This window comes from Branchiostoma belcheri, unplaced genomic scaffold (genome assembly GCF_001625305.1).
Source record: "Branchiostoma belcheri isolate BF01 breed outbred unplaced genomic scaffold, Haploidv18h27 scaffold26, whole genome shotgun sequence".
NCBI classification, from domain to species: Eukaryota; Metazoa; Chordata; class Leptocardii; order Amphioxiformes; family Branchiostomatidae; genus Branchiostoma; species Branchiostoma belcheri.
Genome location: NW_017803865.1, coordinates 1,822,313 through 1,848,601, shown reverse-complemented (window position 1 = coordinate 1,848,601; position 26,289 = coordinate 1,822,313). Strand labels below are relative to the sequence as shown.

The window sequence follows — 26,289 nt, the reverse complement described above, 5'->3', positions numbered from 1 at the left end:
ACATAGAATTCTCTACATTATGTTGAGAATCAACTAACAAGTGTGTTATATATGTACAAGCCTCTTAGGTACAAATCAATGCACTGATACATCCATTGATGCAACTGCTTTGGCTGCTTCTTTTCTTTCTGACAAATAATACTGCATTTCTTTCCATTGTACTCTGCCTGTTCCAATATTTTTTTTACTTTTAAAGGTTAATTAGAGCTTGACTGACCTGTATCTTCTCGGAGCGCTACCATCGTCTCATGAGATAGACGGTATTTCTCGGTCCTTGTGTCTGTAAACGCTGTTCAAACAGTAGAATACGTCATTTGCATTTGCGGTTTATAACTTGTTTCAGCTTACACGCACCGATGTTTCAGCTTAGACGTCATCATGCTGTTTATTTCTGTTTAGTTTCTGCAGAATCGCGTCTTTGAATAGTCCTTACAGTTTCACTGACCGTACTATGATTTTTTGGCACTCTGCAAGCTTTACTAGGTAGTAAGATTACTACACATTACTCACACTACTCATCCTCGTAAGTGTGCGGGCTTTCTGTTGCCCCGGGGCCCACATTCTGACAAGGAGAACTCGCGACGCCACTCTGCTCTTCTATTTGTATCATCTCCATTTCCAGTTCAAAGAGCTCATCGTCTGCTTTGTCGTCTCCCAGGCCAGAGGCCTTCACAAGCCACTTTTTGGCTTCCTCGAAATGGTCTTTGCCCTTCTTCCTGTACGCCTTTCCAAGGCCAATCAGACTGCAGGTGTCGTCTTCATCGATTCTGAGTGCTTGTTTGTAGCATTCGATGGCTCTGTCTTCGTATCCCGCTTTTAGTGCAAACGCCGCCCTAACTCGGATAGGTCTGGGGTCGCGTTGGTCGAGTTTGCACCAGATATTCAGAGCGTTGTCCACGCCGCGGTAGACTGGCACGCCATGGCCAACCTGATCTTCAAACTTCAGTGCCTCACAGAGCTGCATCAGTGCTCCCGATTCATTCCCGTCCTCGATCAGGAGCCTGGCCCATTCCCTTTTCGCTTCGACTTTGTTCCTGTTGTGTCTGGTATTCTCTGCTGCGATACGGAACTGTTCCCAACTCTTCTGAACTTTACCTTGATAGTAAAGGCACTGGGCCAAGCAGACCCTACAACGTGTGAAGAGCGGGTCAAGCCTTACCCCCTCTCGGAGGTACTCTTCTGCCTTGGGCAAGAAGGCGGATGCCATATTCTTGACCTTTGCACTTGCTTCTGCCTCTTCCTTGGCCTTGCCCGTAGCCTTCTTTGCTTCCGCCAGTGCATTCTGAAACGGAATGAAATATCGGAGCGCATATTGATGGTAAAGGACGTGATCGTTGGGAAAATGACTGAGAGCCTTCGGAAGGATTTCTTCAAGCTTTTGCCATTCACGCACAGCCTTGAAGTGAAGTACTGCCTGTCGGCAAACATGCTGATCTGTCGGGCAAAGTGCGTAAGCCTCCTGGTATAGGACTGATGGATTAAGACTTTGGTTCGGGTTTTTACGCTTGTAGGCTTCCATCCAAACTCGACCTTGGTCTGTGCTTCTAGCGGCCTCAAACAGCTCAGCCGTCATGCAAAGAACCTCCCCACTGCCGGGCTCCTTCTGTTGTAGTTTGAGAACATTGTCCGCTGCCCGGTCGAGGAAAGTTTTGATTTCACCATGACCCGCTCGGAGCAATGCCTTGTTCTCGACTTGTTTTGTTAGCAGGAAAGTCTCTGTTTTTAGCCACTCAACGTTGCTGCTATCGAACTTTAGGGCTTCTTCAACGCACCCTAGAGCCTCCACATATTTCCACTGGCCAAATCGAGTGAGGCAAAATGCTTTTTCAAACATGGCGGCGGCCCACCTGCCCTGGACTTTAGACTCACCTCCCGACTCCTTCAGTTCTACCAACGTCTTTCGCATTGTCTCTGCCTGTTCCACATTGCTGTGTTTAACATCTATGTAAGCCAGGCTTGTCAGTGCCACGAGGTTCTCTGGGTCTTCCTCCAAAACCTCCTGAAACTGTTGGCGGGCCTGTAATGAGTCATTATCCCGAGCGAAAGACAGGAAGGCCATGGCGTTCTTACAAGCCAGCCCGTCAGCTTTGGAACATTTCCACTCGCTCAATTTTTCATGTACGTTATCGTACATCGACGTGTTCAAGTGCCAGAAAAAAGGACTCGGAAACTTCTGAAGCTTTTCTAACAAGTCGCGCTCCATGGCGGGTGTTCTGATCTGCAGACCAGATCAAAGTTGGCAGAAATATTCAGGAAATTATCAGCTAATTTGCATACGTAGTTTCTGCAGCGTAGCTAAAAGCAAATTTGTTTAAATAAGAGTTGCCCCGTTTGTTTACAGTACCAGCTTGAAGATCGACGTCAATTGTAAAATATTTGCTATTCAAAGAGTCGGAAGTCTCCATTGCCCTCTGTATTAAAGTACAACCATCTGTATTAAAGTACAACCATTGTGTCCCGAGTCTAAGCTTAAGGTGACAGGGTGGTCTTGTGGTTAGGGTTTGTTGACTCAGAATCTGAAGGTTCAGGGTTCGAATCCCTGTGCGGATGTGCCCTTGGGAAATGCATTTGCACCTCTTTCCTCACTCGATTCAGTTGGGTACCTAGTTTTGTTTGGTCTTGTCTGTCTATCCACAGGTTGGCATCTTGAAAAGGTTATAGTCACCTGTTGTGTCAATCCTTCTACAATATGTGGTAAATCACAATGAATAAATAAATATTGACATGATCTCTAGTACGTTAGCATAATCTATGCAGTAACGTGATCGTCATCAACTATGACGTAGTGAAACCAAGAATTTAGTTTCTGAGCTCGACTTGGAACGGGCCTCGCCCATCCCTATAGATACAGATATATATTTCTGAAGCTTACACTGTGAAATAAATCTGTTATATGGAAGAAGAATGTGCACATTACATATTAGTACTACATTTCATAATGCTAACTTTATGTGATTACTTGCTAAGGTAACCCATACCAATGGTTGACCGTTGACCATTGGTATGGGTTACCTGTAATGGGTATTGGATCAGGAACACTGATACAGCTCTGTGAGGAACTGAAATATCGGGGTGTGAAAGATGTTTATCGGAGGTTGGACTTTGCGCTGGATAGCTGGTGCAAAGTTGACGAACATGACAGGGTTAGAGCGGCATTTGCACTAGAATCGGGAAGGGAAGACAAAGCCATCAGGTACTACAAATATGCACTTCAGATCGACGGCAACGACACCTCCAGCCCGGCAGGGTTGGGAAAGGCGTACAGCAAGAAAGGCAAAGGCCACTTCGGATAAGCCAAGTGTCTAGAAAAGGCCTCCCGTCTTGGAAGCAGCGAAGCAGTCCACGAGCTCACTACGCTACAACGGGAACTGCTGAAGGCTAAAGATCAGAGTGGTGCCAAGGGTCATTTTCCACAGACAGTGGGCCATGGAACAGCAGCAAGCCCGCTCACATTCGAGGACGATAAGAGTGACACAGAAGATGAAAGCTTGCAGGGTGCCACAGGATACAGTGCACCCCAGCCCAACCCATGGGACAGTTAGGACTCTGCAAGCGACTGAAGAAATGGTCTGTGACACCATAAACAAGGGCATAATAGCAGGCCATTTAATTCAATTGTTGAAGGTAGGTTACACTAGCACTTTCAGCCTGTCTCATTTTATCTTGAACATCTGAGCACTTCTATCAAAAAAGTTTCTCAGCTATTTCCCTAACAACATTTGTACACACATGTAATTTATAATGTCTATCATTCCTTTCCATGAAGATTGCATGGTACAAAAACATGCACCTTATATGTGCACTCCAATTGTTTCCATATGCCATAGACACAGTGCTGTATGTAGACTTGAGAAGTTAACTTGCTAAACATTGACTAAAATACATCACCATTAGTAGCAAGTTGCAAAGACAATGTACTTGATCAGGCCCATTGCAATGCCATTGGGTCAGTGATAAAAGTAGTATTACATGTCAGTTATTGTTTGACTGTGGTCACATTCTCAAAGTTTACATGATTATAAATTAAACAGTATGAAAAATCCTAAATTACTATATTTAGTATAAAGATAAGTTGCGAACATTTGTTCCTTCCTTGTTTTCCCTAAAGAAAGAAAAAAACAACATACCATGCCATACACATATCTTCCTTCAAATGATTATTAATAAAGAAAAACAAAATCATATACTATAAACTTTTTCTTTAAATAAAACTTTATGTGTAAAACCTCAATTGTCTATGAGTGGTCATTTTTCCACTGGACCAGCCATTGTAAGATGTTACTGAGGTTTGTTTCCATCTCCTGTGGTGTGTTGCTCTGTAACTCGTGAACAATCTCTACTTTATACGACTCCCTTGCCTCTTCTAGTAGTGTCTGGAAAATCTCACACTGAACATTCTCTTGTATCTTCTTGTCACTGTACCCCCTGGAAAGGAAAAAGAAAGATTACTCATTTGAAATCTGTATACGGTTGTATCTTAACTAAATCATATTTGCAATAGTTTCAAACAAGTGGTTGGCCTTAGATTAGAATATACTTGCTTTTTGAGATGAAACTTCCTTCTTTTCCTAGTAGGAAGACTGGGAAGTCACAATATTTTTCCATTTCACTCAGTCTATAATATGTCCCCAAAGTTTGGGTTCCAAGCTTCATACATATGCACATAGTATTTCGAGCCGTGTAAAAGTAAATACAGTTGCACATAGCATAACAAAGCGTACGTACCTATTTTTCAGTCTGTCATACAACACAGTGTTGTTGGTTCTCATGACAAACACGATGTCAAACCATCTCTCTGGGAACATCTCACAGCTGTGGTAGTCCACAATGTTCCCTCCTGCACTCATCTGGTCCTCAAGTTCATCCATAACCTGGGCATGGAAACAGTTCATTATGTTAAAAGGGCATTATGTAACATTTTTCCACAAAAATTGAAACAGTTTGGATTGAAAAATCTTATTTACATCCTCCCTCATTGTATGACTGAAATACAGAACTGTTTCAACTGCAAATTCAAAAGTGAAAAGCACTCTTTCCCTCATACTGCAAAAGTTTTATGACTTACTTACAGTAGCCATGACCAAATTCTTTGAATAAGCAATAGTTATTCTTACACAGACCATGTACACTACAACACGAGTCGTCTGTGTACATCGACCACTAAGTTAAGGTTTTCCTGTTAATACATAGCATCTTATTATTACCCTATCCTCATCAAGAACATGACACTGCCGCTCCTCATCCCAATCCTCAAAGAAGTTGTTTTCCTTGGCCAGCTCCCCGATGTTGACATACTTCAGTCCTGTCCTGATTGCCAGCTCCTTCCCAAGTATGGACTTCCCTGTGCCAGGGGTGCCTAGGGGTAGAGGACATTTGCATATTAAAGCACGATCTGTAACAAAATCAGGCGAGAGAAGTCTCGCAACGGTGGCCACGACTAGAGTTACACCTTACAGGACCAGTCTTGAAACTAAATAGACAAAGGCTGTCAATAAAACTTTTTCACTTTTAGACTGGGGGACAGCCAGTCAATAGCCACTTCCACGACGATAACACTGGATATATTTGTTAACTCTACTAGCTTTGGCGATATGTCAGACAAGCACCAGTGACACAGGTCACTGTTTCGTTTTAATACACCATTTAATACACATGACATGGCATAGGCATAGGCATTGAAGCTGGTGTGATACGCGGAAAGGCGGTTATACCGGCTATACAGATACAGATACAGATAGGCACACTCACTCACTGACAAATTCTCCTTGACCAATTTGGATGTAACACGTGTGCCTATACACGAGTACTACATGTACCAGTGTCATCAAATGTACCACCCCTTTTCGAGGAAAACCGCACGCTATATACGATCTTAAGACTCCAATGTTTGACATCAGGAGTAAAGAAGTTTCGTTCTTGCTTATAATACATGAAACTGCCAGCAAATACCTGTGATCAGAATATTTGGCGCATGGCGGGCCTCCATTTTGGCTGTTGCATGCTGGGAGAAGTTAATGAGTTAACAGATTTCTGAGCTACGATGGAGGAATTTGCTTAGTTAGTGAGTAGATAACGCAAGTTTGGCATGGTCAGTGTACTAACAGATATCCAGATTGTCATTTGTGAAATGAAAAGCCATGAGTTATTCTAAATGACATTTCATCACTTTGGTTAATGATACTTGGTTAATGGTTAGATGACGTAGCACTAGCAGAAGACAAAATGGCGGATGTTGACACGGAAAAGTTTGCTTTTCAGCAGGTTGGACGACTTTCTGAAAGTCTTTGACGACTTAAATGAAACACGTTCAGTTTGTGAGTGTACTTTGCTTACTCGGAAATGTGTTACACTGTTTTAAACTTGCTTTGTAACTCGTGGCCGTTATAACTTCAAGTCCTTAGGAATTCGACGTGGAGCTCTAGACTATAGTATATGTGAGCATATGTGTTAAGACATAATTTGGAACGGTAAGATTCTGTAAGCTATGACAGAAGACGTGAGGACGAATGTACGAGAGAAGCTGGAAGGAGACGTGTTGGCGGCGGACCTGCAGCTGAGCCTGTTCGCGGCGGCGCTGCTGAGTTACCGACACGACACCGTACTCCGCCCCTTCCCGCCCGGGTTCGCACGGCAGAACGACGAGAAGGACTTCCCCGCACTGGTGAGTCTTGACAGCCAGCCTGAACAGTACCCCTTCAGGGATAAAGAGCTTACGTATTTGTAAATGTACATTTTCATCTCATACTTCATACCACATAGTCCCTTATAGTCTTATCATAGTAACGTGATAGTACTGCTGTTATGTAAACAGTATATGCCACATGATGTACCTTGTACATAGCCTGGGTTCCATCCTGGTTAGTTTACGTCCGCTCCCACAGTCGCTACCGACCAACCAGCGACTGTGGGAGCGGACGTAAACTAACCAGGATGGAACCCAGGCTACCTTGTACAATTGTTGTGCAAATAAAGTTTATTCATTATAATGTATTTCAAAATGGGAAGATAGGATAATTGGACTTCCTATGAGTTTAGGTTGACATAACACATGACTGAAAAAGACTAATTAGAACAGATGATTATTTGTAAGTTAACTCACATCATTGTATAAGGGAAACTGTGCAAATAATTAGCCACTTGTAAATGTCAACATCAGTATTCAACCTTAATCTAACGTAGTGGCAAATTTGTTGTAGCTTCAATTCATATGTTTTATTGCTGTAACTGCTAAAATCTGCAGTCACGTGTCGCCACATTTTAACACCTAGTTCTTTCCAAGTTGATAAATTACAACAAAACAAATAGCTGTTATATGTGAGTCTTTGTCCTAACATGTCAAATTTTGTGCCCTTTGGCGACATTTTTGATAACTGCCTCCCTTTCACAGTTTTATTTTTCTGTATTTTTTTTCAGAAATCAGTGTGGAAAGGACTGTCAGGAGTAAAGGAGCTGCTTCAGGACAGTCGGGTAACCTCTGACGCCCAGACATTACAGCTGGTCCACTGGGTCCTGGAGACTAGAAACTTCCACCTGCGATCCTGTGAACCTGCCGAGGTCAGGAACTCTGTGTTGTCAGACGTCAATGCCAAATCAGTATTGTTATTGCTTAACTTCAGATTGATGAACTTCTTTTGAAATAAATTGTTATTCCTTAAGGCAACACCGACTTGCATTGATTTTTGCCTGTTCTAAAAAAAACAAAAACTCAAGAACTCAGTACATACCGTACAGTGCTGATTTATAAATTCTGCAAAAAGCCAGCATGTGCCGGCTTGTTGTATCGCTAAGTACTGCCGCAAATTCACAACACCAGCTTTGTATTCCTGTGGTTTAGTAGCATTTTTATTTTTGGCCGGATTTTTTTTATTCGCCTGCATGTACTAGTTTGGGGGTCTTCATAGGATGTCATCCATAAAATTAAGTCAGTGAGGCCTACCTTGTAGGGAGTTTGGCAGTGTTCAGGAGACCATATTTGGCTATGTGTGACTGGGGCTGTATCTTTTTAAACCAGATTGTTGTCCCTTTCAGTACAAAGAGGTGCAGAGGTTAACAGGTTACACCAGCACCAACATTCCGCCCCCCTCCCACATGTTCGAAGTCGTCCACAGTGAGAGCACAGATGCCAGGTTTGAGGAGACACGACAGGACAGGAGTCTGTTCTACGCCTTCCACGGGAGCAGACTGGACAACTTCCACTCCATACTGCACAATGGGCTACATGCACACCTCAACAAGGTATGTGTACTTTATTTGTTTCACATAGCTGGTAAAGTACAGTTTGGGACGTCCTCTTGGGTCAAAAAGAGCAAGAGTCCTTTCTGCTGTTACCCGTTCAAACCTTACAGCCTGGTGCAGCTTGTACTTACTGTACCAAAACTGCGTTTATAGTTTTTTTACAGGTGGTTTACAGGTTATGTGAAATGATTAACAGTTTGATGTCGCTTGTTTCAGAATTCCTTATTTGGAGAGGGAACCTACCTATCAGGTGACCTTGGGGTGTCAATCATCTACAGTCACAAAGGTCAGGGGTGGGACAGGAGCATGCTAGGAGAAACCATGAGTTGTGTGGCTGTGTGTGAGGTCATCATGGACCCAAAGTATGTCAAGAGCAAGGTGGAAGGTAATGTCTGTCAGACTGGAAATGGCATTCTTGTTGATTCAGTCACTTTTGATTTAATTGATTGAGGGCCAGTGGTTAGAAATTAATGATGAGGTATGAATTATGTAAGTACTGTGAATTTTCAAAATAGATGAAATTCTAGTTGTCATAATATAATTGTTATAAATACATGTAGTTTCATGAATGGATAAACAGTTTTTAATTTTGTTTTATGCAGGCAAGTTATGTTTTGGTCTGATCCAGATCTGAGGAACATGAAACAACAATTTTGGGAGGTCCTTGTTGTGATGTATCTTGTATTTGGAGTACTCGGATCCTGGGAAAATGATCTTGCATCTTAAACCTTGTAGGTTGTTTGTATCATTATTTTGGTATGATTTTTTTTATACTCATGTTGTTTCAGAAGAGAATGGGAGAGCCAAGAACAAAGACAAACATGAAGTACCAGAGAAGTACTACATCGTGAGCAACAATGAACTGTTGAGAGTCAAGTATGTGCTTGTCTATGCTGAAAGGAAGGCAAGGCCAAGGTGAGTCAATTAGCATTACAACCTTTGTGTGCTAAGGTAGGCCTTAACTGTATGAGACAATGTAATCATTATTTAATATTGATAAAGGATATAGTTGAGATAAGTTCTTAAAAATTGTTTTTTCGTGTTATTTCCGTAGGGTCCAGGCACCATCTTTCTTCCAGCGCCATAAGTTCTTCATCCTGATGACATTATATGTCATTGTCCTTGCTGTGATCGGGGCTGCCAATTCTCCCAACTTGCAGTACTACCTCAGGAAGTTTTTCAGATGACACACGGCTAGGGAGAATTTAGACTTGATAGCATAAATGGGGGACTTGACAAAACAGTTGAGGTACTAAGTAGCCTCAAAAAAAGTGCTGAAAGCAGACCAAAATTCTCTTATTCCGGTAAACATGCAAATCATCTGTTGTTGACAGACAGCCAATGTTTAAAATGTATGTTCATAATTAGTTAGCATGAAAATAAAGCCTAACTTTCCATGTGACACATTTATGATATGGTACATAGGACTGACAAGAAGAGTTGAAAATTCTTAAAATCAAGTTAGAGTTAAGCACTTGCAACAAAATGCAAGACCAACATGTTTTGGCCCAATAATGTTTATTACATGTTTTTGAGATCATAGAATGAAATGATGTGAATGAAAATGGCTATTGAAATAATGATAGCAAAATGTAGTATACACAAACTTTCAGCTGTGATAATGCATTTTTTCAAATCTTATGCTTTGTTTAAATGTAACTATGAAGATTCAATATGCTGAAAAAATACTAAATGGCTACAGCTGAATGATATACATCTGTATCAAACATATCATATGTTATGAAAAGAAGTAAAGACTTTCCAGGTTTAACTGTAATATGTATATTACATTGAGTATATTATATAAGCTATACAGTCAAACTGGCAATATTAAGCTGGGCACAATAAAGTAAACTGTTTTTGTGATCATTGCAATTCCAAACACTGCTGAACTCTGCCAAACTCTGTCAACCATGGTTAGGAGTAGGTCAGGGGCACCAGCTAAATATTTTGAAATGTTTAAAACATTCGGGTGTGGATGGGAGGTTGGCAACTGGTTGGCTGGTGGTTAGGAGTAGGTCAGCAGTGGTTAGCAGTCAACTTTACTTCAAATTTTATGCGATTTGTAACAAAAGGTAGGCATGGCCCAAATCTGGTCAGACTGCTCAAACTTCAGCCAATCTTGGTTGGTGGTTGGTTAGTTGGTTGGTTGCTAGTGGATGGAAGGTTCTGAATGTCTGACAGGGGCTTACTTAATCCAGTTTGACTGTGTTAGTTTTAATGACAGGTGTAAGTAGGTTGACTCCCTGGATGACAGCAGACATCAGGTACAGGCCAGACATGGCGTTCATCATCAGATGTGGCAGCAGCAGTGCAGGAGGTCCCCACAGTCTGCTGACAGCGTCAAACACCACGTAGGACAGACAGCGGCTGAAGTCTAGGGCAGCTGCGCTAGGTCTGGAAGTACAGAAGTGAAACGGAAGCTTTTAGTTGAGTCCTCGTATATGTCAATATTGTACTGTAGTATAGATCTCATTGCTATATGCATCAAGAGCAAAATTCAATCAGGTATGAAGAGGTTATGTAAATGCAAAATGAGTCTAGAACTAATCTCCAAGCAGATCTTAAGGTGGCAAAGTCATAAGCAACCAACAAGACAGTATCAATTAGGCCACCGAAGGGTTACTGGACTGGATGTCAGAGTACAGTAAATGTATAGGAGACCTCCGCTAGGAGAACATCTTGAAATGAATGCGTCAAATCCTTTCATTTCAAATTTCATCCGGAAAGCCTATCCTGGAAACTCTCCTAGAAACTATAGTTGCAGGTAGAAGTGTTGTATCACTATCACACTAAGAACAACATACATTGGTCAGGCAAAGGTATCCATTCACTGGTGAGAGATCGCCAGTCTTGAACTACAAATTAATGTTAGTTGCTTCCATTGCATCTTTATACTTACTTTTTATCCATGATTGCAGCTATGGAAGATAAAGTCCATATCAGGAAGGCGATCCTTCCCAGGCACGCAAGCGTAGTCACATCCTAGATGGATGGTACTTTGTTGAAAATGTTGAACATCATTATATTTGATAAAAAGCACCAAAATCACTTCATCTTAACCCCCTGTCACACATTCAGAAGCCCCACTACCACCAACCAACCAAGGTTGGTGGTTGGTTTGGATCAGTCAGACAAGATTTAGGCCACACCTATCTTTCCATTTGAGTCAAATCAAATTTGAGTTAAATTTGAGTCAATTTTGACAACCATGCCCTGACCCCTGCTGACCTACTCCCAACCGGTCCCCAACCATGGGCCAACCTCCCATCTACTCTTGAATAGATTTCAAACATTTTGAAACGTTTCGCTGCCGCAGCCAGACAGTAGCCAACCTTGCCGAACACCAGCCAACCACAACCGACCATGCTCCTAACCTGCTCCCAAACATGGTAACTTTATATTTATAATACCTTGGCAACAGCAAACAGCTCCTGGTAGAATATGACGGCCATGACGAAGTGTCCGGATATGTAAACCGACCAGAAGACGGGGATCTGTTGGTCATACTTCGGTTCTGGATGTGTTACCTGTGATGAGATATTTGAAACAAATGTTTTTTTTCATATATGACATTTTTACATATTACTAATTTTTGTTTTGTTTGTTTCACATAACCTGTAAACTGCCTTCAAGGCACCAGTTTCATATGAGATTTTCATGTAATTATTTAATATTTTACATGTGATTATTAATATTTTTTGTACCTTTGGAATGTCTTCAATACACCCCAGACGAGGTTTGCCTGGGGCCCATCCGGGTCCTTTGAATAGCGCAGACAGTTTGCTGACCAAACCGGGCGTGGCCCAGAACGTCCTCCAGATGTGGGTCAGGTGGCAGAACTGTAAGAACACAGATGAGTTTTTCTGGTAAATTATTGGGATAGTACGAAGGGAATTTATCCCATTGTTTCACTATAGAGAGAGAGAGTCCAGAATCTCCTGGTATGTTAATGTGATAGTAAGGATGCTATCCCATTTTTTACCATAAGAAGATAATTTTGTTGTACATGAGGTGAAAAATGAGCGAAATATAATCATCCCCACAATTCCAATTAATATAGGTTTTACTAGTGAAATACATTTCTGAACTAAGAAATGGGATAAATATTCAGGTCTATCTATTACCCCTAAATGCCATTAAAATTTTGGAATCGTCTACTGGTCTATGATGCACCCTGATGCTCATCATGATGGCTACCAACAACAAGATCTGAACACTAAACAGTGAAGTAAGATGCGACCCACTCCTTACCTGTACCCATACCCGGGTTCCCAACGTGTTCAAAGGATGGGTCAGACCATAGACAACCCTTTTCTTCTTCTTTTGCAAGGTACCTGTCGACACAAATAGCACATCAGGCTGCAGTTCAACCGATCCAATGAACACTTTCTTCCATGCTACTTCCTTTACTTGGTACTAATTTTCGTCATGATGGTAGCAGTGTAAAGTGATCATGAAATTTGGACACAAGCCCAACGAATGTCTATGCACACATTAATCATATTTACAATAATCTTGTCCGCAATTGTGAAGAGAAAACGCCGCCTACCAAACAACCTATCGAAGATGATGAGCGTGCCGCCGTAGTTCTTGTCGATACAATATGGGTTTCTTCCTGTGGGTACAAGCAGAAAAAAAAGATGGGTAAGTAAAATACGCGTTTAATCAAATTCTAAATTTCATCGCTTTCGTTAGAAGAATTACGCTTTGAACCATAAAAACGACTGCATCTTCTAACCGAACAGGATGATAGTATTTTTATCTAAAAACAAACTAGCAAACTAAGCAACAGAGAAACAAACAAACAAACAGATGCACAAAAAACTGTACACATACCGTGGTGCACCCGATGGTGACTCGGTGTGTTGAGGATATACTCCAGGAAACCAAGCGACGTCACCAACTGTCGGAAGAAATTATAGAATAGAATGTAGGAAATGGAAGGTGAAATGCATACAACTACACATTATCTGCACGATATCTGTGTGATATAAACAGAGTACTTACAGCTAGTCAATGCAGGGCTACATTAGCTAAGAACTCTGTCTCTGCAACATGCGTTTTTATTTTCTGCCTATCGCAAAAGAATCAGCAGAAGTGTCTGACTATCAGGGTTAGTGTGGGAATCCAATGTTACGACTGACCTCAGTATGAATCCAGAACTGGTACAGTATGTTGAACTGGAAGTGTACAGAGTAGGCGGCTGGCGGAACCACCAGAGCCATGGGGAGCATAAAGAACTGAAAAGTAAGATGGAATAGTGGTGAGTACATACCCTACCATTAGTGCCGATGTCTGTACAAAACAGCTCTGTGATATATGTTACATGATATATAATCATGCATTTTGACTTCACATTTTCTACTAAGTACCAGGAGTAGAATGTAAGTATTTAGTGGTGGCATAATCATAATGATAATGTCTTGTTATTAAAGATAAGGATCTTGATGCTTACGGAGGCGTGCTGGAACACAGATTGTCGCAGAGCTGTGGTCAGGTTGAAGTCTTCCGAGCTGTGATGACCCTGGTGTGCTGCCCACAACAGGTTTACTTCTGAGGGAAGACAACAACAAGCACTGTTCAATGAAAAGCAATTCATTTTGGCTTTAAATTTCACATTTTTCCGCTCATGCTGATACGCCTACGCGTAATGTGCTAACAAGAGAGAGAGCCCAATCGGAGTGGTGCTGGAAATGTGTTAGAGTGGTCTCCTGTTCTTAAATCCTAAATTTGAAGTCAATCCATTGATCTGAATAATGTGACATGACCAAGCTGAAAAGTTCTGACTGTCATTTAATTTGAAATCTTTAAATGTACACTGATCGAGAGATAGACTGATAGACAGACAGACAAAGTGGCACACACACACACACGCACGCACGCACGCACGCACGCACGCACGCACGCACGCACGCACGCACACACACACACACACACACACACACACACACACACACACACACACACACACACACACACACACACACACACACACACACACACACACACACACACACACACACACACACACACACAGACACGTAGGTTGTTCCATATACCATGTGACATCCTGTGGAACCAGTAATAGAAGAACTCCACGGTGATGAAGGCTGTCCACCACGTGACAGGGGGAGTCCCACGGCAGGTCCACCAGTCGGCAGTTCTCATGGATCCACATGTACAGGAAAGCGTACGTGCTTTTCAAAAAGATCCTACAACAACATATTTTTTTTATCTTACTTACCAAAATGTTTACCACATTTTTAATTCTGGTGCATATGTCCCCAAAGCACTTTGTACGAAATCTCTATACGAAAATACTAGTAGTTCGGTGCATCACTTCAACATGTACAACAGGTGCCTATGGCAGAAAGAGTGATGTCCGACAGGAATTTTGATGTGTCAAGTGAAAGCTGGTACAGTAATATTTATATTATGCTCTTATGTAACAAGCAGTTCAGGTTAACGCGTTACATAAGGCCCCTTTTTCACCAGACGGGATCGCTGATTGCATGGGAAGACATCGTCAGTGTTGGGGAGGCCATATTCGGCTACGTCGGGATTTATACGCGAACTAGGATTGGTCCACGGTTGATATACACGTATACCGACCAAAGGACTACAAGGTAGCGGTACGCTTGACTTCATCGGTTTCTAAAACTAGGAGATACACACCCGTAAATAATTTCATCAGGTTGGTGAATGATTGAACAGTCAAAAACAAGAACTTTGCTATTCTAGAAGATACAGAGTTTGCAGGGAGAATTACACCAGGAACTGTTGGATCATCCCTGCTGATATAGAGCTGATAGAATCGTCAAGGCGTGCCGTGCGGGAGTCATTCTTCAGGGACGTCACAGCGTACTCCACCAGGATCATCATGATGAAGAACGGCGTGGCCTGGGGACACAACATGAGCAAATACTGAAGTCTAAACAAGCAAAAATACTGGCTTATATCATTCTGCTGGGAAAACGTTGAGATAAAATGTCACATGTGTGAGCTGGCATCGTTCCGCCGAATTTATCGATCCCCAGAAGGCCGCCGCTACTACGACAAACTTCACACTATCTGGTATTAGAACGATCCCATGTATTGCGACGATCCCACGTTTCCATGTATTGTTGTCATGCCCAACTCCTGAATCCGCCTACATATGTCAATTGTTTATACTTCATTTCCAAATGCGATAGAAAATCATCCATTGTAAGTCATGTATGTCACATTTTATGTCTGATAGCCCCATGTTGACCTCCATTCAGCACCTATGGACTTTCACCCAGGTGACTAAGATTTATTTGTATAGCACCTCCCGAGCACGGATATCGTTAACGCGTTGACTCAGACTACCATGTTCTTTCCACTTTAATTTCTATCCTACTTATTTTTTTGTCGGCTTTGCCTTGAAAACGAGATTTATTTTTCCGAACTCCTGAGGCACCCCCACCCGTAAGCCTTCCGCAGAACCCTCTTGGTTCGTAATCTCTTTGCCGAGACTATGTTACGTCAGTTGAAACCAATAGTGTTGTGTTGCATAGAATAATATAATAAGCAGGGCGAATAACCTGTTCGATGTATTGCGGCACTTCCTCCCGTGTTTGGAAAGTCGTCTCGTTCGGCGTGACCAGGTAGAAGAGCCGCCTGAATCCTGTCAGAAAGGACGGGCCCTGCCGTCCTGAAATAACCTCTTCTAACTCAAGCTCCGCCATGTTTCTGGTACATCACATTCTGTACCAAAGGGGTGGGCAAGGATATGATATGCAACGTTACGTCAGTTTGATGACGCCACTTGGTCATTGTTCTAGCTTATACATGTTGGATGTCTTTTTGATTCTGAATTTGCAAAACTGTTGAGCAATTGACTTGTGATTCAGGGGCAGTTTGTTTTCTGTTCTAGATCTACAGTACAGAAATACCTAATCAAAACATAGATTGAAGAGCAAACATAGCAACCTACAAACAATTCTTCGTTCCAGGAAGTTCATCTTCACCCAAAGACACTAATGTAGTAATTTGTACTCCATTTTACAATACGATGTATGTCAGACAAATGAGGAATTATATTTATGAAAAATATACACACTTTTCGATAAAACATATAATGCTAATCAGTAGAAAAGGCAACGGAATCAAGGGAAATTTCGGCACCATTTTTGAGATCTACTCAAATAGATGGACATAGCCATGGTGCTCAACCCATGAATGTACTATACTAGCACGCTTTCTAATGATATAATCATGGAGGTATAATATACCATGAAATAATACACCCGATAGTTCCCGCGCGTTTAAAACCTTCATTCAGTCAGCATAGCCAAGTATTCAATAGAGATATGTATTTACATATTGTCTACATCATATAGTCCACAATCAATATTCTCTTCATCAGGAGGAAGGATGGGAATACGAGCGCTGTTTACCACTCTTTACAAAGATGTTGCAAACGCCGACTTGGTTGGAGATGGATGCAGAAATCAGGTCACATAGGTTTCCAGGGTGCCACTGCCTTGTGTAGAATTCTATTGCCCACAAGACATGAAGATCCCCAGAGTCCCTACACACACACCTTGACCCAGCCTTGGCAAGGACACCTCGCTACAGGCGCGACGTACAACCTTTCATGTTGGCTGATAATGGCTGAACATGGCACGTTCAGCTTAAGGTGTGCGCATGTTATATCATGCTATGCTCCAGATAGGTATAGGCAGATCTGTATTGATTGATACTATTTTCACAACAACACGGTCATGGAAAAGGCGGGCTCGATTGAACGTGGGGCAAACAAGACTTGTCCCTCACTGTTGGAAGAATGCAGGTTTGTCTTTGTGCTTGTCTTTGTGCTTTTACTTTGTGCTTGTACTTGTGTTAGTTAGCGTGTGCCTATGTGAGTGCGTGACTAATAGAGAGAGAGAAAGAATATGTGCGTGTGTGTGTGTGTGTGCGCGCGCGCGCGCGCGCGCGTGTGTGTGTGTGTTGTATCATATTCTGATGTGCTGCGTTGTGTTTCTTCTCTGATACAACCTCATCGCCACCCGTCCTTGGGGCCGAAGACAAGACAAGTTACCGGGGTAATTCCACCCTGTGGACCCTCAGCAACAACAGAGTATGAATATACCCCGGATACGCATCTTGCCCAATAGCTCTTCATGCTGCTTTGTTTTGCTGCCTTCTACGTTGTCAAAGTGAAAATTGATTATGCGATATCGTGTAAGTGACTAGAAGAAGTATGATAATCCAAACAAAACCAAACAAAAATAACCTCTGCAGGCTGCTTAACTGGCAAAAAAATCTTATTTCGTTTACATTTGACAAGTGGATTTGGCACATGAGGTGGTTGATGTAGATTTACCCAAAACCACAAAAGTATTACAAGCTACCTTTTATTGAGCTTCAGTTCAGAAAAAAAACAATCCACATGATCCACCAGATAAATCCTTAACAGCCATACTCTGATATAGATGGAACACGACATCACAACAACACCTCTAGTTGTACTTACCTTCATGTTTTAAAACTAAAAGCAGTTCTCCAATGAAGTAAAGAATGCCGCTCTTTTTCCATCGGCTTCGACACTGTTCACATTTTCAGCCACGCACCACTGGGCCACGCCGAACCTTCGATCTAAAAGTTAGGCTTTTTTGGTGTACAGAGGTTTATTGCACGGGGCTTCCTTACACAAGGGACAGAGGTGAAAACGTGACAAAGGAAATGGCCCGCCCGGTGTCTTTAAATTTTGTCGCACGATCGTCGTACGATTGCAAAATGGAGGTCGTTTTTTGGAGATAGCCGTGCGTGTTAGTAAAATTTAGCTCTCTTTGTATGAAAGAGATGCTGTGTTACTGTTTATGTCTTTGTTGGTACTATCGCAGGCTGCTTGAAAATCGAATGACGGCCTAGGACGAATGTGCCCGCCCTAAGGAAACATTGCTGCCGTAGAGAGACGACTCTGCTAGAAAAAAACATTTACTTAAATTTTTATATATGTTTCATTCAGCAACTAACGCGGAACCCCTATATCTAAACGATCGCTATGGTGATATATGTATCTCTTACAGGCGCCTTAATAGATACCTGTTTCAGTACCAAGGACAGGCCGCGCGGCGCTCGACGCTCTACATACATCGGGTAAACGGGATTTTAACATACAGCAATGTCGCAACGAGACCACTATAAGACTTACCCGGTCAGTAAGATGAAACCTCCTGTCCAATAGGCTGTAGGCACCGACACATTCTTAAATCTAGAGAGAGTTGGCGAGTTGCAGCATACCGTTCCTCTATTCTGTACCGGTGAAAGACTCGCGGCAGACACCAGCGTCCGGCGCAGGCAACTAACTATTGCTATTAGTACCAAGCCGGGCAAGGTTATATTTCTGCAGAGTGAGGACTTGTTTTTCACCTCTGCTGTCATTTTGGCACGCTGGGTTTTACAGGTCGCACCAACGCACAGACGGTGGGGTATGCGGTAAGTACATGGTTAATGAGAGACAGCAGATGGGACCTGTATTATGTTACAGCCTCTACTCACGTAGTACACGGAGTTTCACTTCGGAATTCTTTCCCCAATTAAATGCTTTCAGAACTTTCTAGAGATCACAAACAGAGAATGAACCTCAAATGGCGGAACAGAGTCAACATGCGGTGTCCGTCCGTCATGTGAATGTTTTGTCGTCTTCTGGCACGGAACTATCACAGTTAACATAGGTCCATACGAAGACCTGCTAACAACTTTTAAGAAGGAAACTGGAGTGACACGGCTAGGTGCCATGGCTTAGTCAGGGCTAGCGAAAGCCATCTAAATTGCAAGGAACAGTCCAAGGACGAAGAAAGTGTGGCAGGAAACAGAAAAGATGGGAGGATAACAGAGTATGGACCAGCGCGACTACGCTGTTTCCTTCTTCATGCACCGTATACTTATCATCCTTATCCACTTGTAATTAACATTTGGGAATAAACGTCTATATAAAGCACAATGTTGTATATGAAGTCCTGGTGAGGGTAGACATGACAGAACGCACCGCCACGTGAGGCCAGCCTTAATTACCGACATCAGTGGGGGTGATAACATTACATGTATCTACGAGTCCTTTTATCCATGCAATCAAGCATACGCTTAATCCCATGTTTTTGCACAGCGCAAACACATTTGAAGGATTGAGACGCAGTAATCGCTCAATCCTGAGCACGCTGGTTCTTTGAATGATTCTAGATATGCGACTGAACAGCGCCGGCGAAGTCAATCACATTGGCCGTCAATCTCATGCGGAATGGTTCGTGAACGTTCTACACTCGTCCTGCAGTACGCTCTGCCGACGTGCTGTCCTCACAGGGGGTAAACGGGTACAACTGACATTTGGGGGTATAAAGTCTCGGATCAATGTCCACCAACTTTCAAATCATTACCACGCATTTCCTTGCACTCGATGTTCTTGTATATAATGGACTTTTCATGGGGAAAACCCACAGACAGGTGAGCTGCCACCAGAGGCACTGAAGCAAAACCCAACCCATTACATGTCATATTATCATAGGAAAGTATGGTAAAGAATGTCTAAACGTTAGAAATTCCTCAAATGATTGCAAATGCACATTCTCATCCCATCCTATATCCTCAACCCATACTACACACTATTACATTAGGTAGATTAGCCTTATGGAACTGTAGTTATGTACAATACCAAGTTTGTTATCATCATCATTTATCATTATCATTATTATCGCTGTGAGTCTGGAGGGTTTGCAGCTTGGCGTCGCCATGTGTGAGACTTCTCCTGGTTAGCAGGCTCGGAGTCCACAGCGTTGGTAGCTCCACTTCCTATCCCTGTAGGAGAGACAGAGACGTGAGCAGTGTTGGAGTGGTTACATTGCCACACATGCATAGCCGATTATGACCTCCCGAACACTGACGAAAGCCCCCAAACATAGGAGCAAGATCGAATGGCGTTCAGTGAGGTCGACTGATATCGGCTGCGCCAGTCGAATGTTTCGAAATGTTTAAAACATTCGGGTATTGACGGGAGCCTCGGCCATGTTTGGCTGGTACTCGTATTCGAAAATAGGTCGGGGCGTGGTTGTCAGTGAGATGTGACTCAAATTTAGCCTGGAATCCATCCGTGAACGCTTTGTTTCCGCTCCGTTTCTCCGCTGGCTAACTCAAATTTAAATTAAATTCGATTCATATAATGAAAATGTAAGCCTAAACCTGGTCAGTTGGTGGCCTGGGGACAGTTCTGAATGTAAGACAGAGGCTTGAGACTGAAGTTGTCGAGTTTATTTTTAAGGGGAAGGAATCGTTCCTTACTCATAGCGGTCCTCGTGGTGACTCCTCGCTCCTGTGATGAAGTGCCAGTCAGCGGTTGGAATGTCGACGTCATCGTCCCAGTCATTGTAGGCTGACCACGTACAGCCATACCAGCAGAACCCCCGGACCTTATAGCAAACACAGCCGTCATTACATTCGCCAGAGGGGTGCGCGCAAACGTGTGTGTGGTTTAGCACGATAGCCCAATAAGCTTTAAATAGATTGTCATGAAACTTGGTAGGTGGGTAGATTTTGGAATACCTAGGGGCTTCTTAGAAAAGAAAAAGTCATTTGCAGTACAAACAATCTCTGCATGGAATCAACTACCCCAAGAAGTTGTGCAGCAAACCAGTGTGAACGGGTTCAAGAGTAGCATAGACCTACACATCAAGACCGTATTAGACGGAGGAGCGACCAGAGGCTACCCGCCATCAAGCTCCTGACTGCGGAGCCTGATAAGACGATATCTCTGCAGTTCAGGTAAATTCAGGTAAATTCTTATGGTACTGCAGCGGAACTTCCGGTATGGATATCTCATGATTTGGACTAGTAAGGAGGTCTACGAGTGGGGTGTAGGGAAGAGTAGGGAGGTCTACGAGTGGGGTGTGGGGAAGAGTAGGGAGGTCTACGAGTGGGGTGTGGGGAAGAGTAGGGAGGTCTGTCGAGTGGGGTGTGGGGAAGGGTAGGGAGGTCTACGAGTGGGGTGTGGGGAAGAGCTATATGTAACAGGGGATCTTCTTTGCATAATCACTGAGAAACATTCACAATTCCTCATTTGAAAATGGGTTGGCGATTTTTTAAACGGGTATAATTTGGGGCGTATCTTTATGATATTTGGTAGGTAGGTTGGGGTTGGGCAACAAAGGTCAATGTCAATTATGAGTAATCCATGTTTGTTAAGTTTGTAAGGCAATACGGCGAGGTACACGAGTGTGATATCTCGTGTTGCGAGGGGGTGGGTGTTACCTCCATGCAGATGAAGTTCCAGTTCCTGTCCATGTGCCAGTCACTATGCGCGCTCTGTATCCCCCTCAGCACGCCGTGAGACGGGCATTCGAAGTCAACCTCCGCGTCATACTCGTTCAGGTACCCGGACTCGAAGGTTGAGCCGTACTGTTCTGGGGTGATGGTCAGGTTTCTGCATGTAGTTGGGGTAAAAAGGACTAACATATGATTCTTTTTAGTAAGCAAGTAAACTATGTCCCAATGCAGAAAAAACAATCGGACACATACGAAAGTTATTTAGTGTCTTTGTTACCTTACAGAACTTCGTGAATGTATTGGAAGCGTGGAGGAAGTTGTATGATGTAATTTAATAGGGTATCACTGAATTCATCCACATATTACCCACTTGCTCCCACCCGCATGTGCTGAGTCACCTTCAGGTGGAACCTCCCTATCAATCAACTGTCAAAATCACCTCCCACCCTCCACGCAACCGTTGCTACTTGGACAAGCAGACACACCAAACTACAATTCAGCCACCCAAAACAATACAACCGTACCCAGAAATCGCTCAGAATTTTCTCGTCCTCAAAGTAGCATTCACTGTGTATATACGTTCAATCATTAGAAATATGACTCTTTAAGGCTGCAGTACCGCCAAATGAAATCGCGCGACTTTTTTGTGACCGTGCTCTTACAAAGACACACACACGCTTCCCACCAGCTTGTTCTTACCTGCATTCAATCTTGAACCGCCTGTCCTCCCAGCCATTGTCGTGTCGGCTGAACAGCCCCGATATGAACTGGTTCCGGTGGTCGCAGCTGAAGCCGAACCAGCGGTGATAGCCGTTCACCCACGGCCCGGCTACCGGGGCTACATTGGCGGGCAGGAGTAGGAAGACACAGAGCACAAAAACTGCTACAGCAGTATGTCTTGCCATGGTGCCTTGTGAGAGAGAAAGTTTCAACATATTTGTCCATTCAATAGTTAATTTCTTTTTTTATGTCATATTTCTTTTCTTTCTGGCCAACCTTAAAGCTAAGACGAAACATGGCGCCTTTTCGGTACCTACATGTGGTAGTGCACTACATGTAAACCCCTGTCACACATTCAGAACCTTCTCCCGAACATCAACCGACCAAGGTTGTCTGAAGTTCTGGGACAGTCTGACCAATTATACTACCGTACGACTATTAAAGAAGCACTCACCTTTGAGAATATGTAGTATGTATAACGGGCTGTTTTCACCCTAACACCCGTCTCTCAGGCTCTCTCTCTCCCTCTACATATATGTGTGTACATATTTATCTCTATCCATAAATCTATACCTAACTTTATGTGTGCGTTTGTGTACGTGTGTGTGTTTCTATCTATATATATTCCTTCCCTACATTAAAACAAACATTTTAGAACCACATCCGTGTGAACTTGAGGCCAATAAAACAGTTGTTCGCGATTTTCAAAGCAAATGCTTCAGACATGCTTCACATGGAGGCCCTGTTTGCCTATTGATCGATACTAGTATATCTGTCTATGTATCGTTTACGTTTTGTCTTTTAACTCCAAAATGGCCCATTAGCCCTTACATAACAGCCAAGACACGCCTTATTCTTTCCAAGCGTAGAATTACGCAATACAACATAATTAAGCTCTTCTGGATAACTTTGAACAGCAAAGTTCTTTATTCACAACCACTTGTTTAACAAGAGCCGACGTTTCGATGGCCATCTGTCATCCTCGCCAACCGCAAAAATTACAACACACATCAAATGATTCGGCAAGTTATAACTTTAATCCATTGCGGGCAATATCATTTTACACCATAAACTTGGTTAACTTTAACAACATTAGTTCTTGTAAGTTCTTAATCAAGTTAATGTTAACAAAGTTTGTGGTGTAAAATTTCTATCGGTATCCGTACGACACAGTGGTGTCTACATTATTACGTCGTACTGATGGTACCGATAGAAATTATGATACGGACATGCATATGTTCCGAACATGTCGTTCATGTGTCATCTTAATCGGGGCAGGCGGTTTGCTTGAGTTTGCAGCGCTGGTAACTCCAGTTTCTGTCCCTGTAGAAGACACGCCATGTTGAAACACGTCAGTATTACGAACAGAAAAATGAACAGTAAAATGATACTGGTACCTGTATACATGGCATTGGGTAGGAAATAAAAGGGCATTGTTAACAATGTACTACATGTATATGTATGTACAGATCAAAGGAAGTATATTGTGCACATATGGACTAACACTGTGGCTCTTTATAACATGCCAGAGTTGACCTTCCACATTTTGTATTCATAGTCCACCCTTGCATTGGGGGTTAAGAAGTTTTAAATAAAAGTAAATGTGTTTTTAAGTGTTTGTTTCTCATGGTTTTACCATACGTTCAAAAGATTGTTCACTAGTCCCTCCCCTGCACGTACTTGCTGGGATGTCCCCTGCAAACAACACTGAATCAAATGCTCTTTAAAGCAGCCAATAAAGTTCTAGCTTCTACATGTAAGTAAAGTCATTCCTTACTCCGCATGGTCATGGTGTTGGCTCCTTGCTCCAGTGAAGAAGTAATTGTCTAAAGTCGGAACTTCAATATCGGCGTCTAAATCGTTGTAGTCTGTCCAAACACAATCAGCCAAACGATACACAGGCACCTGTGAACAAACACATATCAAAGCGTAACTGGGTTGGCCCCCCCTAACAGCATTTTCTGGAACTGCAGGGGAGTTCCTGCTTATGCTGAGGTCACATTTCCAAACCGGGGCCCGGCCGGGCTGTTTGTACGAACGAAAAATTAACTATTCTTATCAAGAATATAGAGAAATAGAGTCCATGATTGTCATTAAGAACTTTTCGATGATTTGTTGTCTTCTATATCGTAGTTTTCGTTCCCAAAAGCTGCCCGGACGGGCCCCGTATGTGAATTGTGACCGCAGCATTAAATATTTCAAAGCGAATGACTGTTGAAAAGACCGACGGATTTTCAAGATTTTTGAAATGTGAGTAGCTTAGAAAAAGATGTATACAACTAATTTACATGATTTGCATAACTAATGCGACAATAGTGTGCTTCCTTATTGGTAAATGATGGGCATTTCATACCTGTGACATGTTTAAGTTAGCTTAAGGGTAACATCATTATGTATATCATGCCGATGCTTACTTGCATGCACGTGAAGCTCCACCGCCTGTCTTCTTTGTCGTTGTTGTGGTGACTCTGCATCCCTATCATGACGCTGTTAAACGGGCAGAGGAAGTTGAGCTCCATGTCGTAGTCGTTCTGGTAGTTGGAGTTCCAAGTGGAGCCTTGTGTGTTGCCTGGAAGGTCACTAGGTATACGTAGTGCGAGAAGGAGCAAGAATGTTGGATCGGATAAGCCCCAGTGTCACACATTGAGAACCTACTCCCGAACACCAACCAACCACAGCCTAGCTGGCTCCCGGCCTACTCACAACCATGAAGTTCGGTAGTGTTCGGGGGTCATATTCGGCTATGTGTGAGAGGGTCTTTAGGTGCTATTACAACTATCTATGTACAGTCGTTGGGGTTAAACGAGAAAAAAACACATTAATTTTGTTTCTTTGCCAAAAATCAATCACAGGATCCTCTCGAATACTCTGCGTACCTGCATTCAAACCTGAACTGCCTGTCCTCAAAGGCATTGTTGTGTTGGCTGTATAAACCCGAAATAGCCTGGTTCTCTCCCGGGCACGTGAAGGTCAAATCTCCGTCATAGGTGTTCTCCCATGACGCACCCACCCACTGCCGCCTGGCGGGCACGCCCTCCCGACATTTCCCGTGCTCGGGGAAGTACAGCAGCAGGATCCCGAAGACACAGAGCACGGCGATAGCTGCCATCGTGCCTGCATGGTGTGAAAGACCTTCAGGGTTTTACTTAAAAGAGTAAAAATTACACAACCACAATTACAGATGCAGGAGTCAATCAGATGCTATTACAACCTTCTATGATGATATAATTTATTCGATGTTGAACTGGCCTGACCACCTTAACTTCGAGACTACATGAGCACCCATTCCCAGTATGCAGTCTCAACTCAATCACTCACTCACTGCGTCGAGCTCATTCGAAGTCTCCCCATGACTGTCTGTTTCCATTTCTCTCTTAGTCTATCCTCCATCGCAGCGTAGCAGGCAGTTGACTTAGAGTCATTCCACTGTTCCCTTCTAGTTATTTTATGTATGTCAAATGTGGTCTTCCACGACTTCTCTTTTCATGACTCGGGTCACAGTCCACTAGTAAGAGTTTGTGTACTACCTCATCCTTTTCCCTCCAACAGTGGCCTACAAATCGTAGTCTCCTTTGCTGTATTGTTTCAGCAATCGGCGGTATGTTTTTGTACAGCTCACGGTTTGAAATTCTTTGTCTCAACTACAGGCAACAGAATATTCAATAATATTGAAGGTGGTCGTCTAGAAGAAGAGTCAAAGTAAGGGGAACGACCTTTATAATTATAATAATAATCATAACCTTTGTTGTACATTCATGCCCTATCGGGCTAAGTACAGGTGAACAGGTGAAATAGGTAATATACATGTTTGTATTACAAACAGCTTTAAAACTACTCTAATACAATGGTTCGGCTTCTTCTCGTTTCTTTGTAATATTAAAAATATAATTTGAGATGGGTTTGTATAGTACAGGATGATCAAAGCGCATAAGAAAGATAAATTTTTCAACATTAGGCAAGTATTGGAAGTATGGAAACGTACTAGTAATATATCTAAAAAGGTCATTTCTTTCATTACTATATAAACTACAATCAATAACAAAGTGGGCT

General features: G+C 42.7%; 5 protein-coding genes across 6 annotated transcripts in view; 1 reads left to right on the top strand and 4 right to left on the bottom strand.

Annotated features, from left to right (window-relative positions):
• Positions 1 to 116: 116 nt before the first annotated feature.
• LOC109471923 lies at positions 117 to 3,456 on the bottom strand. The gene has a single exon (XM_019771411.1). It carries the CDS (start codon positions 2,201 to 2,203, stop codon positions 512 to 514), a length of 1,692 nt encoding a protein of 563 aa, XP_019626970.1. The 5' UTR covers positions 2,204 to 3,456; the 3' UTR covers positions 117 to 511.
• A 186-nt stretch (positions 3,457 to 3,642) lies between these two features.
• On the bottom strand, positions 3,643 to 6,031 carry LOC109471969 (adenylate kinase isoenzyme 6-like). The gene is made up of 4 exons (XM_019771518.1): positions 5,950 to 6,031; positions 5,205 to 5,356; positions 4,726 to 4,871; positions 3,643 to 4,425 (listed from the first exon to the last, which is right to left on the bottom strand). The coding sequence occupies exons 1-4, from the start codon at positions 5,984 to 5,986 to the stop codon at positions 4,236 to 4,238; spliced, it is 525 nt and encodes a 174-aa protein (XP_019627077.1). The 5' UTR covers positions 5,987 to 6,031; the 3' UTR covers positions 3,643 to 4,235.
• Positions 6,032 to 6,120: 89 nt separating this feature from the next.
• On the top strand, positions 6,121 to 9,632 carry LOC109471951 (mono [ADP-ribose] polymerase PARP16-like). Of its 2 annotated transcripts, XM_019771495.1 has the most exons (7): positions 6,121 to 6,314; positions 6,483 to 6,661; positions 7,414 to 7,554; positions 8,029 to 8,235; positions 8,452 to 8,620; positions 9,024 to 9,150; positions 9,290 to 9,632. In XM_019771495.1, exons 1-7 carry the CDS (start codon positions 6,230 to 6,232, stop codon positions 9,420 to 9,422), a joined length of 1,041 nt encoding a protein of 346 aa, XP_019627054.1. In that variant the 5' UTR covers positions 6,121 to 6,229; the 3' UTR covers positions 9,423 to 9,632. The 2 variants fall into 2 exon arrangements, with proteins under 2 accessions (XP_019627054.1, XP_019627055.1); XM_019771496.1 differs by having other exon boundaries at positions 6,121 to 6,661.
• Positions 9,633 to 10,016: 384 nt separating this feature from the next.
• Positions 10,017 to 15,971, bottom strand: LOC109471980 (alkylglycerol monooxygenase-like). The gene is given in 13 exon segments (XM_019771532.1): positions 10,017 to 10,632; positions 11,138 to 11,220; positions 11,649 to 11,765; positions 11,943 to 12,077; positions 12,490 to 12,572; positions 12,788 to 12,853; positions 13,075 to 13,141; positions 13,383 to 13,478; positions 13,694 to 13,791; positions 14,298 to 14,367; positions 14,369 to 14,450; positions 15,008 to 15,138; positions 15,804 to 15,971. Coding segments are annotated over 13 exon segments (1,377 nt in total). The 5' UTR covers positions 15,948 to 15,971; the 3' UTR covers positions 10,017 to 10,427.
• A 3,959-nt stretch (positions 15,972 to 19,930) lies between these two features.
• Positions 19,931 to 26,289, bottom strand: part of LOC109471801 — an 11,666-nt gene continuing 5,307 nt past the window's right edge. Inside the window, exons 2-10 of the mRNA XM_019771155.1 lie at positions 25,116 to 25,353; positions 24,654 to 24,819; positions 24,017 to 24,144; positions 23,520 to 23,562; positions 22,694 to 22,733; positions 22,219 to 22,429; positions 21,505 to 21,676; positions 20,539 to 20,666; positions 19,931 to 20,058 (exon numbers count right to left, since the gene is read on the bottom strand). Of these exons, the coding sequence (XP_019626714.1) occupies positions 20,013 to 20,058; positions 20,539 to 20,666; positions 21,505 to 21,676; positions 22,219 to 22,429; positions 22,694 to 22,733; positions 23,520 to 23,562; positions 24,017 to 24,144; positions 24,654 to 24,819; positions 25,116 to 25,348 (1,167 nt within the window). The 5' untranslated portion in view covers positions 25,349 to 25,353 and the 3' untranslated portion in view covers positions 19,931 to 20,012. The remainder of the gene's footprint in view (positions 20,059 to 20,538; positions 20,667 to 21,504; positions 21,677 to 22,218; positions 22,430 to 22,693; positions 22,734 to 23,519; positions 23,563 to 24,016; positions 24,145 to 24,653; positions 24,820 to 25,115; positions 25,354 to 26,289) is intronic.

What these genes read in the sequence shown, in the direction of transcription:
- LOC109471969 (XM_019771518.1), bottom strand. Translation starts at nt 5,986, where the DNA reads ATGGAGGCCCGCCATGCGCCAAATATTCTGATCACAG. An exon ending in GCCAAATATTCTGATCACAG is followed by an intron (nt 5,357 to 5,949) that starts GTATTTGCTGGC and finishes CTCTACCCCTAG; the next exon opens with GCACCCCTGGCACAGGGAAG. An exon ending in TATGACAGACTGAAAAATAG is followed by an intron (nt 4,426 to 4,725) that starts GTACGTACGCTT and finishes TTTCCTTTCCAG; the next exon opens with GGGGTACAGTGACAAGAAGA.
- LOC109471951 (XM_019771495.1), top strand. Translation starts at nt 6,230, where the DNA reads ATGTTGACACGGAAAAGTTTGCTTTTCAGCAGGTTGGACGACTTTCTG. An exon ending in AAATGAAACACGTTCAGTTT is followed by an intron (nt 6,315 to 6,482) that starts GTGAGTGTACTT and finishes AGATTCTGTAAG; the next exon opens with CTATGACAGAAGACGTGAGG. An exon ending in TGTCAAGAGCAAGGTGGAAG is followed by an intron (nt 8,621 to 9,023) that starts GTAATGTCTGTC and finishes ATGTTGTTTCAG; the next exon opens with AAGAGAATGGGAGAGCCAAG.
- LOC109471923 (XM_019771411.1), bottom strand. Translation starts at nt 2,203, where the DNA reads ATGGAGCGCGACTTGTTAGAAAAGCTTCAGAAGTTTCCGAGTCCTTTT.